General features: G+C 51.3%; 1 protein-coding gene across 1 annotated transcript in view; it reads right to left on the reverse strand.

Moving 5' to 3' along the window:
- The window catches only part of DNAH2 (dynein axonemal heavy chain 2), a 105,292-nt gene extending 100,420 nt beyond the window's left edge, over positions 1-4,872 (reverse strand). Inside the window, exons 1-2 of the mRNA XM_054709352.1 lie at positions 4,843-4,872; positions 4,629-4,665 (exon numbers count right to left, since the gene is read on the reverse strand). Of these exons, the coding sequence (XP_054565327.1) occupies positions 4,629-4,665; positions 4,843-4,872 (67 nt within the window). The remainder of the gene's footprint in view (positions 1-4,628; positions 4,666-4,842) is intronic.
- Between the last annotated feature and the right edge of the window lie 7,639 nt (positions 4,873-12,511).

The following is a 12,511-nucleotide window of genomic DNA, read 5'->3' on the forward strand; positions in this document are numbered from 1 at the left end:
AGCAATTTCACTTCTAGGTATATACCCAAGAGAATTGGAAGCTGGTACTCAAGTAGACATTTGCATGCCAATGTTCATAGCAGCACTATTCACAGTAGCCAAAGGCAGAAACAACCCAAGTGTCCACCAAAAGGTGAATGAATAAAAAACAAATTGTGGTGAAATATCACTCAACCATAAAAAAAAGAATGAAGTTCTGCTACAGTTCTACACCGTGGATGAGCCCTGAAAACACTAGGCCAAGTGAAAGAAGCCAGTCAAAACAGACCACACATTGTATAACTCCATTGATATGAAATGTCCAGCACAGGCAAATCCACAGAGACAGAAGGTAATTAGTGGTTACCAGTATCTGAGGGGGAAAGGGAAATAGGGAGTGACTACTAAAAGGCTAGGGTCTGATGCAACTTAGAAGTAAAGATGTCGGGGTCATCTGGTACCAATTTCTCAGGCTTAAAGCGGCTTATTGGGGGTGGGATGAAAATGCTCAGAAATTATATAGCGGTGAGGGTTGCACAGCTTTGTGAATATACCAGAAATTGTTGAATACTTCAAAGGAGTGAATTTCATAGTAAGTGAATTATATCTCAACTTATACCAAGTGACTTTTCTTTTAAAAAGCTGACTGGGGCTGGAGGGGGTCAGGGGAGGGAGGGGAATAAGTGCAGTCAGTACTAAGTGGATATTCTAGGCATTCAGCTTCTGGCCTTCCATTCTTCTCCCAATCCTCTTCTCACGTAGGGAAGTTGGATTCCACAGAAATCGGCCCCTCTCCAAACAACCAGGCTGCTGGGTACTCATTTCTGCCACACTCACCCTGGAACCCCTCAAAACCCAGGAGGGTGTTTCTCTCCTGATCTCTCCTGACCCAGGTGTACCTCCTGATCTGTTGCTTAAACAGGAGCCTGGGGTAAAATTGGTGGGTTTCCCATCTCCCATGGCTGAAAGGAGGAAGGAACAACGAGATGGAACCATAAGACTTTGGGAAACACAACACTCCAACTTCCAGAAAGAAAAACTAAGAGGGGAGTGAGACACAGAGGCCAAGGACAGAAATCATGAAAAGGGATGGAGTAGATGATTCCAGGAACTTTTTGGTAGATGGGATAGGTGACCAAGAAATCCACCGCCCTTTGAGAAAAATGAGGGCATTCAAGATTTCAGACAGGAACTAGGCCAGGGGAGGGAGACTGGGACAATCCTAAGAATAAACTGGTTTTGCCCGGCCAGCATGGCTCAGTGGTTGAGCGTAGGATCTATGAACCAGGAAGTCATGGTTTGATTCCTGGTCAGGGCACATGACTGGGTTTTGGGCTCGATCCCCAGTGTGGGGCATGCAGGAAGCAGCTGATCAATGATTCTCTCTCATCATTGATGTTTCTATCTCTCTCTCCCTCTCCCTTCCTCTCTGAAATCAATAAAAATATTTTTAAAATTTTTTAAAGAGTCAACTAGTTTTGTCTTCTATAATACAATTTATATAAAATCTAAATCATGCAATACAATACTAGTATATGATGTTCATGGATACAAAATTTTCAAAAACACCAACTCAGGCCCTAACCAGTTTGGCTCAGTGGATAGAGCATCGACCTGTGGACTCAAGGGTCCCAGGTTCGATTCTGGTCAAGAACATGTACCTTGGTTGCGGGCACATACCCAGTAGGGAGTGTGCAGGAGGCAGCTGATCGATGTTTCTCTCTCATCGATGTTTCTTACTCTCTATCCCTCTCCCTTCCTCTCTGTAAAAAATCAATAGAATATATTTAAAAATAAAAAAAAAAAAACACCAACTCAGGATAGTAGTGATCTCTGGAAAAAGAGAGAAGGGCTTGGGGTGGGAAAGCACAGGGATTTCCTTGTTGCTATCACTATTTATTCTTACATTGGGTGATGGTTACATGAGTGTTATTATATTATTCTCTATACTTTTTCTGAAATACGGGTCAACAATCCCTTATCCAAAACCCTTGAGGTCAAGCATATTTCATAATTTAGAATTGTAATATAATAATATATGTAATACCCCCACCCTCTAGCAGGCTCTGGAACAGCACTGCACAATCAAATTTTTAATATCAGTAGTATTTCTTCAGTAAAACATGTGAAAATTTATACCACGTGGTTTAAATGGACTAGTAAATATGTCATGTCAGTTTAGGTTATGTTTTACCACCAAACAAGTTTGGATGCCAAACTTTGGGGGGAAAACTTTTAGTTCTTGGGGCTTTTTAAAATTACAGATATTTAAAAATTATAGATTAGGAACCTGTACTACTTCTTTCTTTAAAAAAAAAATGTTTTTATTGATTTCAGAGAGAGGAAGGGAGAGGGAGAGGGAGGGAGAGAGGAATGGAAACATCAATGATGAGAAAGAATCATTGATGGATCTGCTGCCTCCTACACACCCCCCACTGAGGATAGAGCCCGAAACCCGGGCATGTACCTTGACCCAGAATCAAACCGGTGACCTCCTGGTTCGTAAGTCGATGCTCAACCACTGAGCCACACCAGCCGGGTTTGTACTACTTCTTTTCTTAATGAGGAGCACTTAAGAATGCAAAGGATGCCCTAACTGGTTTGGCTCAGTGGATAGAGCGTCGGCCTGCGGACTGAGGGGTCCCAGGTTTGATTCCAGTCAAGGGCATGTACCTTGGTTACGGGCACATCCCCAGTGGGGGGCATGCAGGAGGCAGCTGATCGATGTTTCTCTCATTGATGTTTCTAACTCTCTAACCCTCTCCCTTCCTCTCTGTAAAAAGTCAATAAAATATATATTTTAAAAAATGCAAAGGATATCAATACACATCTCAAAAGGGTGTTTGCTCACCATCCTTTTCCAAGAAGTGTTTTCAGCCCTGTCTTAGCTTGTACAGCAAAATACCACAGGCCGGGTGGCTTATAAACAGCAGAAATTTGTTTCTCAGTCTGGAGGAGGGAAGTCTTAGCTCAGGGTGCTAGCATGACCGAGGAAGGGCCCTCTTCCCAGACACAGACTTCTCATTGTGTCTTCACAGAGTGGAAGGAGGCAAGGGAGCTCTCTGGAGCCACTTTTATAAGGCACTAATCTCATTCGTAACAGTCCCACCCTCGTCATTCAGGCACCTCCCAAAGGCCCACCCACCAGCACCATCACACTGGGCATTGGGGTTTCAGCATATGAGTTTTAGAGGGACACAAACATTCACACCCCTCTGTCTCTAAAGATTACGGGGATTAATGTTCATCTCAGGGCTACCATGGAGACCCAAGTCTTCTCTGAACCTCCATCAGGGTTATGCATCAGCTGGAAAACTGCACATCAAACTCTAAAAAGGCCTACAGCCAAGGTGGTCAGAGATCTTTGGGTCTGGTGGTCAGTGCTTTCATTTAGAAGCTCTTTCTCTTCCTATCCCGGAGGATTCTCCAAATTGAACATCACTGCTTTCTCTCCTCCCCCCGCCTACTCCTGGTACCCAGCTTCTAGGAGCCAGTCCCATTTCAAACTGCTTTCAAGAAACCTCAGAAGAAAAAAGTTTTGCACATTTCTAATCTCTGGATCCTAGGGCCAGGCCCTATGGCCCTTTCTCCTTGCTCACCCTTAATCTATCAACCTTTAATATGAAAAGGAATTCTATTTCTCTCCGTCTTGAGAGGCTGCTAGCAGTGTAAAGAAGCCCCAGATAGCCTGGCTGGCATGGCTCAGTGGTTGAATGTCGACCTATGAACCAGGAGGTCACGGTTCAATTCCTGGTCAGGACACATGCCCCGGTTGTGGGCTCCATCCCCAGTGGGGGGCATGCAGGAAGCAGCCTATCAATGATTCTCTCTCATCATTGATGTTTCTGTCTCTCTCTCTCCCTCTCCCTTCCTTTCTGAAATCAATAAAGATATTTTTAAAAATATATATATTTTTTTTAAAGGAAGCCCCAGGTAAAAGGAAAGGACTATTCTTAGCTCACAGTCAGATCTACAATGGCCTGTGCCCTAGGAACAGCCCAGTGACAGCAACAGCTACCAAAATCCTTCCCACCCTATGGGTCCCAGCTCATTTTACAGGGAAAGAACCCCTCAGATCAAAGCACAGGAGGCAGCCTCTTTAAACTCCTTTCTCTCTCAGTCTAGACCTCAGGCTTCTTTTCCTGTGGCCCTGAACCTGAACCTCCTTAGTCAGCCAAGGCCCTGCCGAAACGAGGGTGGAGATACAAGAGCCTCAAACAGATGGGGAAAGCATCAGTCAGGCTTAGGATTCAAAGGGTGGCAAAGCAGACTGTCTCCATGGTGATGGGCTTAATGGGAGAAAAACATTATTTGTTTTGCCACCCAGGGTGAAAATGGGAAAAAGGAAGAGATTAAACCCTCTCCAGTGGGGTAGGAGCAACCATGAACACTTGAATAAGGAGGAAGAGGCTAAAATAAAGGATTGGCTGGTGAGCTCCTGGTACACTGGGGGACATTTTTAAGGCAGAAAGAAGAAGCATAAGGCTCTGCAGGAGGAAAATACACAAAAAGGGACCGATCGGCAGGCCTGAGATTCTACTAACCCCCCTGCTTCTTCCCCAAAAACAATAGAACCTGCTTGTTCCCAGCCCTAAGACCCTCCTGAATATTAATATTCTCCCTCCAATCCCCTGGCAGCATGTACCCACCAGACTTCTCCTTGAGATGCTTCGGCTCTGGCTTCGGCTGTGGCTCCGGCTCCGGCTCGGGCTCCGGCTCCGGCTCTGGCTCAGGCTCTGGCTCTGGCTCCGGGCCCAGCTCCTGCTCCGGCCCCGGCTCACTGTCAGGCTGGGCGGCCTCCCCGGGCTCTGTGGCCAGAGCAGCCTGAGCAGCTCGCTTGCGGGCATTCCTCCTGCCACCCACCTTCCGCTTCTTCTCAGCTTTGCTGGACATCACGTCGCCAAAACCTGCAGACACACAGGAAACTGGGAGTCCACCAGGGCCTTGCAGTCCTCACTCCTCCCCCTGGGGTACCCCACTTTCTTCAGAGCATTGGCTTAAAAATCAATGTGATCCCTCCAGGCATTAAGAATATGGAAGTCAGCTGAAACTGGTTTGGCTCAGTGGATAGAGCATCGGCCTGCTGACTCAAGGGTCCCAGGTTCGATTCCGGTCAAGGGCATGTACCTTGGTTGCGGGCACATCCCCAGTAGGGGAGGTGTGCAGGAGGCAGCTGATCGATGTTTCTCTCTCATCGATGTTTCTAACTCTATCCCTCTCCCTTCCTCTCTGTAAAAAATCAATAAAATATATTTTTTAAAAAAAGAATATGGAAGTCAAAGATGGTGGCCCAACAGACACCCCATTAATGAGGGTTTAGGAACTCCCCACCCTGCCCAGAAGTATGAGAACGTGAGATAATCAGGAAAAGGTACACCAAGCTGAGGTGTGGTTACACACACCCTCGACCACTCTGTCCCTCAGAGACATGGCTGCGTGAGAGAAGACCCAGGGAAGGGAAGACTGTCCCCAGGCTCCCCACCCTTTGTCACTGTATCAAATCAATGAAGCAAGCCAATACGATTTTCCTGTGTAACTCCTTTCCGCCCAAGTTACCCCTGGGAAGGGGGGAGGGGGAAATGGGAAAATACTCCTGCTCAAACTAAAATCTGCAACTTCCTTAAACAAAGAAAAACCGTATTTACAACGTCTCATTAGCTTTCAACTCCTGAGGGGTAGGAACCCTGATTTGCGTGTACGGAAAAGGCCTCAGCATATCTGGCTGAGTAACTGTGCTCACTGGTCATGAAAACCAAGGTCATTTGACTCCCTGAGGACAGACTGGGAGAAGGAAGGGGACAAGTCACCACCACTGAATTTCTCATTGTGTATGGGGGAGGGAATGAGGGACGAGGAAGGCCACATTGGTGCCCTCCTCAGGACACAGGCTGGCTGGAAGCAGGGGCATCTCTGGCAGGCGGTCAGGACCCCAAGGGCACTGTCTGATTCGCGGGGCAGGCCCTGTCCGCTCAGCCATCTCCTGACAGCCACCTGTGGCTTTCCTTCCTCGTCCCCACCGGCCGTCACAGGCACTCATCACCGGTGAGGAGTTTCAGACCTGAAGCACCTGTACTTTGCTCCAAGGAGAAACGTTCCATTAGGCCAACACGTCAACAAAACCAACTACAGCAGCCCGGCTCCCTCCGCTGGTCTCCAGAGAAGCGCCGGGCTGTGCTTCCCTGCTCCAGCCGGAGCCTCCGGAGCATCTGGCTGCCAAGGCTGCCAGCACCCTCCCTTGGGTTCACCCCATGTCCCACAGGGCAGGCCCCAGGAGGAGCTGTTTTACTCATTAAATCCTATAGGGGACCGGCCCTCTCCTCACACTGCCCACCAGTGGGCAAATTTCCTCTCTCGATAGCTTCCTCAGACCACTACCGCAACTGTCCCCGCTTCTTCATCTCAGCGCCAACTGCCCCTTCCCCCCTCTCCCCCCACAACTGCCGCTCCCTCCCTCCCTGCAACTGCCCTTCCTACCCCTCACCCCTGCCCCGCTCCCCGCAACTCCCAAATCAGCCCAGCATTCTTTTTCTCCTCCCCTCTGCCCCGGACACACACCTCACGGCGCCGACCCTCTCCTCCCTAGGCCGACGGAAGGGCCACTTCAGCTAAGAAGTTGCCCCGCTTGGCCCTCTCAGACCCGCGCGTGCACGCGTCGCCATGGAAACCCTGGGCAGGGAGGGGCGAGCGGCAGCGGTGCCTGACCGCAGAGCGGGCGTCCTCGGCGCAGGCGCAGTGAAGACCCGCTCCGCTGCCCGGCTCGGCGGGAGTCTCTCCTGCCGGCCCTCAGGGCAAGAGGGCTGGGGGCGAGGGAAGCCACTAAGTCTGGCAGGCTGGAGGGTGCGTGGGGCTTGGGCTGAGGACGGAGCTCAAAGGACTGTGGAACAATGAGCTACCCTCCTGCGGGACACTGAAAAGGGAGAACCCAAGCGTCCGCCCCCGCTCGGGTCTTAAGGGCCCGAGTGAGTCCAGCAGGTGGCGCCCGGGGTCCCGCCTGCGAGGCTCATTAGCCCTTTAGAAGGCGCTCCAGGATTTCGAGGCAGCCGTGGCTGCAGCTGGGTGCGGAGGAAAAACCGGGGCTGGAGCACCCCTGCCCTCCAGCTCATTCCCCCTTCTTAATTCGGACTGGGGTCTAGGATCAGCCGGCACCGCGGGGCGGGGAAAGGGAGGGAAGAATGGAACTGGAATTTTTGGAATCTGAGGATTGGCTTTGGAAAGCATCGCTCACTTTGGGAGTAACGGGAGGCGGGGACTCCTGGGGAAGGTGACCACGCCGGGGAGGCGCTAAGATCTCCATAAGAACAAAGGTGGCGTCCTAGGGAAGCGAGAGGCGAGGGGTGTGAGAGAGGGGCAGCCCTCAACCGCTGCTAGGGGGCGCTGCGGGCCGCCGGGGCCGCAGGGAAAGGCGCCTGGAAGGCTGTTGTACCTGAGGCCAGAAGACGCTTCAGGGAGACCTGGGAGATATGGGAGGAAGCCATCCTGGGGGATGGGAAGGCACCCCACCTGCTTCCATCAATAGTGCCTAATTAAGACAAAGCCAGCAGTAAGCCCACTGATTGCATTTCCATGAGGAGCTAAATTGATGACATTTTCTTTGCTGGATGAGGAAAGGGGAGCTGAGGTGGGTGTTCCTGGGGGTGTTCACACCTGACAGGTCTCATTATGCCAGTCTGGCACTGAGAGGAGTGGCAGTCTCTGATACTCCTGAAGAGCCAGTGAGTTAACCCACACTCAGACTCAACTCTGACCTCACCATTCCACCTACCTACCCTATCTTTATTTCCAGAATTGACAGACCCTGCCCTTGGCACCCACCACCACCACCATTATCTTTGGGCTCTGATTTGTGGCCTCCTGCCCAGCCCAAACTCCTGTTACTGAGAGCAAGGATTGAAAGAGAGAGGGGTCCTGCCACACCCCAAAACCAGCTGCACAGCAAGCAAGGCTAAGTGGGAGTTCCTCTAATCAGATAGGCAGTGGGTGGCAGAGAGTGGAAGCATAATTGGTCAGATCCCCCAGGGAGAAGTTCCAAAGAAGTGAAGATGTGAGGGGAGGCCTAGGGCAGGGACTCTTACAGGCAGGGCTCAGGGCTCCCCCAGGGTAAGGAACGTTGTGTAGACCCCAATTCTTTTCTGACTCCAACCTTGGCTGTGCCTAAGGATCTCAGCCCCCTACATTATGCTAAATAGGTAATCAAACATTTCACTTTGCTAATTACTGCTCAATCCGATTAAACGCTGTTGAAGCTCATCAACAGAGGTGGAGGTAGGGGGAAGGGATGGAGTGGGGCCAACCACAGCTGTGATGGGGTCTCCCCAGGGCCCCTAGGGGACAGCTGAGAAACAGACTTGGTAGCCAGACTCAGATCATCTTAAAAAAAAGGGGGGGGGGGCGGGTAGGAGAGTTGTACCAGTAGGACTCTTAGTCTTACTGCATCCTCCCAGCCTCAGGCTTGTCCCTCCTCCCAGAACCTTCATTACCCTCAGAACCCAGGCATCCGGCCATTCCCACAGCTCCCCACACACACCCCTGTCCCAGCTTTAATAAGTTCTGTTCTCTCACTGTCAATATTTGATTTCTCAGAGCCATCTCCACGGAGAGAGGGGAGCCCTTCCCTTGCTTCCCCCCTACCTTGGCCCTCTTTTGCCCACCCCAGTCTCTTTGTGCCCCCAACCTTCTCTGAACTAGCTGACAATGAAATGATATTAAAGTCTTAAGCAACTCCAAAAGAATGGTTGTTATGGTGAGGGGAGTGGGCAGGACGCCTGGGTCCCTGAGGGGAGCAAGGGCTAAGGAGGGGGAGAGTGAGCCCCAGGCTAAGGTCTGGAGGCCCCAGTCCCCAAAGGGGAGCAACAGATTTGAGGTGAGCTGGGGGCCAGACCTCTGGATCTTGATGGGAAGCAGGGCTGGGGGTTAGGAGAGGTGGGAAGAGAGGACATTTGGGGGTGGAGATCACAGCCTGCTGTCCAGAGCATCTGTCAGGGATGCAGAGGCTAGCTAGAGGGGGACACGGCCTCTGTGCCAACAGCCTCCCTGCTGACTGTGCCCTGGGCTGGTCCGTGAGAACCAGAGCAGATTCCTCTTCATCCCTGACTCATCCCTCTTCCCCTTTTTCCCCTCCCAGCAGACCCCCACAGGTGATTTGTAGCTGATGCCCTCATGATGGTAGGAGCCAGGACAGAGTCATTCCATGACATGAAGAGCTGAGAGCTTCCAGGAGAGGAGAGAATAGAGGCCCAGAGATGGGAAGCCAAGCACCACCCCCCAACTCCCCCGACCCATCCCCATCTCACTCCCCTGGGGACCCTGGCCCAGCCCCAGTCCCCTTGGGGTGGTGGGAATGCAAGGACATTTGGCTGGGGCTGATTGATGAGGGAGGAGGCAGCCACTGGGCACTGAGGCTGCTGTTTGCTGAGCACACAGATTCCTCCCCACTCACCAGCTGCTGCCCCCTGAGGCTGCTCAATCTCCCCACCACCACCAGCCCCTGGGGTTGAAGGGAGCTGATGCCTAAGTTTCTGATGGCAGTTGGGGGAAGCAAACGGAAGACCCAGTACGCTGAATGCTTCAATTCCCTGTGGGACTCAGGGGTACCTGGGACCTGGTGCCCACAGAACTCCCTTCAGGACTTCACATGCCCTGCTACCTTCCAGACCTCACTTCTGCTGCCTAATTTTCACTCCCATTCATACTGCATCCTTTTTCCTACCCCCCACTTAGCTGTCTGAGTCCATCCTAGCCAGCCTTCAAACCACCCTGCAACATTTCTCCCAGCCTGTCTACAGATCCGGAAACTCTTCCTGGGGAATGGGGTGCCCATGTTTGTGATTTCCCATGGAGCCCCATAGGAAGCTCCATTTTTTCATTCTCACTGAAATTCTAGTTTGTGATGTCAACCATTCCCCACCAGAAATTCCCACTGCAACCCTTTGCTCTATTCTCCTTAAAAACCCCAACATAGCCTGGCCAGCGTGGCTCAGTGGTTGAGCATTGACCTATGAACCAGGAGGTCACGGTTTGATTCTGGTCAGGGTACAAGCCCGGGTTGTGGGCTCGATCTCCAGTGAGGGGCGTGCAGGAGGCAGCCAATCAATGATTCTCACTCATCATTGATATTTCTATCTCTCCCTCTCCCTTCCTCTCTGAAATCAATAAAAAATATATTTTTTACAAACAAAAACCCCCAATATAAACCACATTCACAAACACACATACTGCAACCTTCTGTACCACCAGCCACACCACAGCTTCCAAGAAGCTCAGAGCACCATCCTTGCCCTCCCAGAGCTTAAAATTTAGTTGAAGAAAATGCAACTCACATACACAGAAGAAACAAAAGGGGTGGTGGGGATAGAAGACTGAGTTAGAGCAACTTCTTAAACGTGGATTCTAGACCCTAAGTGACCTACAGGCGGGGGCTGGGAAGGACAAGACCCATCTGGAACACGCGTGAAGTTGTGACGTCATTCTCCCTATTTCCAAACACATCTAGATTTTACCTCTGTGCTTTGCACTTGCTGTTCCCTCTGTTGGGTATGACATTTCTCATGCTGCATGCCTTACTCCACATTATACAAGGTCCTCATTAAATGTCAGCTCTTCAGCCTAGCCGGTATGGCTCAGTGGTTGATTGTTGACCAGGAACCAAGAGGTCATTAGTTCGATTCCCAGCCACGGTACAAGCTGCCAGCCAGTTCGATTCCCTGTTGCGGGCTCGATCCCCAGTAGGGGTGCATGCAGGAGGCAAGCCGATTGATGATGTTTCTTTCTCATCGATGTTTCTATCTCTCTATCCCTCTCCCTTCCTCTCTCTGTAAAAATCAATGAAAACATTTTTTTAAATGTCACCACTTCAGCAAAACCTTCCTGACCTCCTAATCTAAAACATCTTGTTACCCTCCATACCCTTCCTCCTCTGTTTCGTTGACATCATTTTTCACTACCAGAAATTTTATTACGTTATTCGCCACCAAAATCCGAACTTCATGAAAGCAGGGACTTTGCCTTATTTACCATATATACTCCCAGTATCCAAACAGTACTTGGAACAAAGTAGACACTTAATATGACGTTGAGTGAACGAATGAACAAACGAATGAATGTCTTCCTGCCTTTCTATTCATTTTTTGTAATTGCTACCCTAGGAGAGTGTTTGTGTATTTGTACCCAGAAAGCAAACAGCGTGGCATGGGTTGTTCTGTGAGGAAATCGCCAGCACTTCCAAGTAGCTCAAAAGGCACACAAGTCACTACACGTGTGGAGGCTAACGGTCTTGTGTTGTTCATGTTGGGGGGGGGGGGGGGGGGGGGGAGTCTACAGATGCCAGTGCTCCGAGGGGGTGGGTCCCAGGGTGCTATGTAGAATTTGCTGTTTCTCTCTCCAGCTGTGCATCTGTCCCCAGGTGTCTTCCTATCTCTCAGCATGTTATGATGTCTCTGCTGCTTTGGTGAGGTGTTTGTCTGTCTCGGAGAAGGTTTATTCGGCTTCTCTTCCCTTTTGTCTCTCCACCTGTGTCTCTAGATGTATGTGTAGGGGGAGCCTCCCTCAGCTCCTTTGCCCCCTCTCACACACAACCCTGCCCCAGTCTTGGACCCCTCCCTTTCTCACTGGGCCCTGTTGCTGGGCTCTGGGTTGCCATAGTGACGGTTGCCAAGTCCCTGAGGCTGATAGCCAGCGATGGGGCTGTCGGCTCCATCCACCAGGGAGGCTGAGGGGGGCTTCCCGTTGTGTGAAAAAGGGGATGTTGCCATGACAACAAACCCCCACTAAGGGGCAAGGGACCAGCCCTTCCACACCCCTTCCAGCCTCCCCACCTTGGGCAGCTCGTGTGGGCTTGGAAGGCAGGAGTACATGCCAGACAGCCCAGCACCTGGCTTCCCAGTTTCCAACTTCCCTACTAAGTGTGCCTGCACCTCTCGGGATCCAGGCATCTTGCGCAGACAGGGGAAGGGGCAGGGGTCCCACTGGACAGAGGAGGGGCAAGAGGACCCCTTGACCTCCAGGCAGATGGGAGACAGCGGGAGAGGACCTAGAGTCAGAGGAGAGGTAGGGAGGGCAGAGGTTGTGACCCCTGCCAACCAGCTCCAACGCAGTTTCTGACGGCTGCTTTTGTGGTTGGAGAATGGGGCTGAGTCTAGGGGGCTGGGCACCTGGGCTTTTTAGGGGAGAAGAGCCTAGGCTGTGGGTACACAGGGAGCCAGGAGACAGACAGCTTGAATCTTCGGGGCAGCCACACCGCTTCTCCTCAAAGTAAAACACCCCACATCAGAGTGCCTTGGGCAGGGGTGATGGAGCACAGACTAACATATGAGCATTGTTTTTCCACTTTGTTTCTGTGATTTGCCTTGTCCCCGGGCTTTGGTTTAGCAATAGACACTCAGGCTCTCCCCATGTGGGAACTTATATCCACATACATCCCCATTAGATGCATTGGCAACTCCTACGCCTGCCTGGGTTCCTCTCCCCCCACCCCACGCCGCCCCCCACACTCCCCACACCCCCTCTTCCCTTCCCTCGGTGGCTGCCTTCCTCAGCC

Source organism: Eptesicus fuscus, chromosome 20, assembly GCF_027574615.1.
Source record: "Eptesicus fuscus isolate TK198812 chromosome 20, DD_ASM_mEF_20220401, whole genome shotgun sequence".
In the NCBI taxonomy this organism is placed as follows: Eukaryota; Metazoa; Chordata; class Mammalia; order Chiroptera; family Vespertilionidae; genus Eptesicus; species Eptesicus fuscus.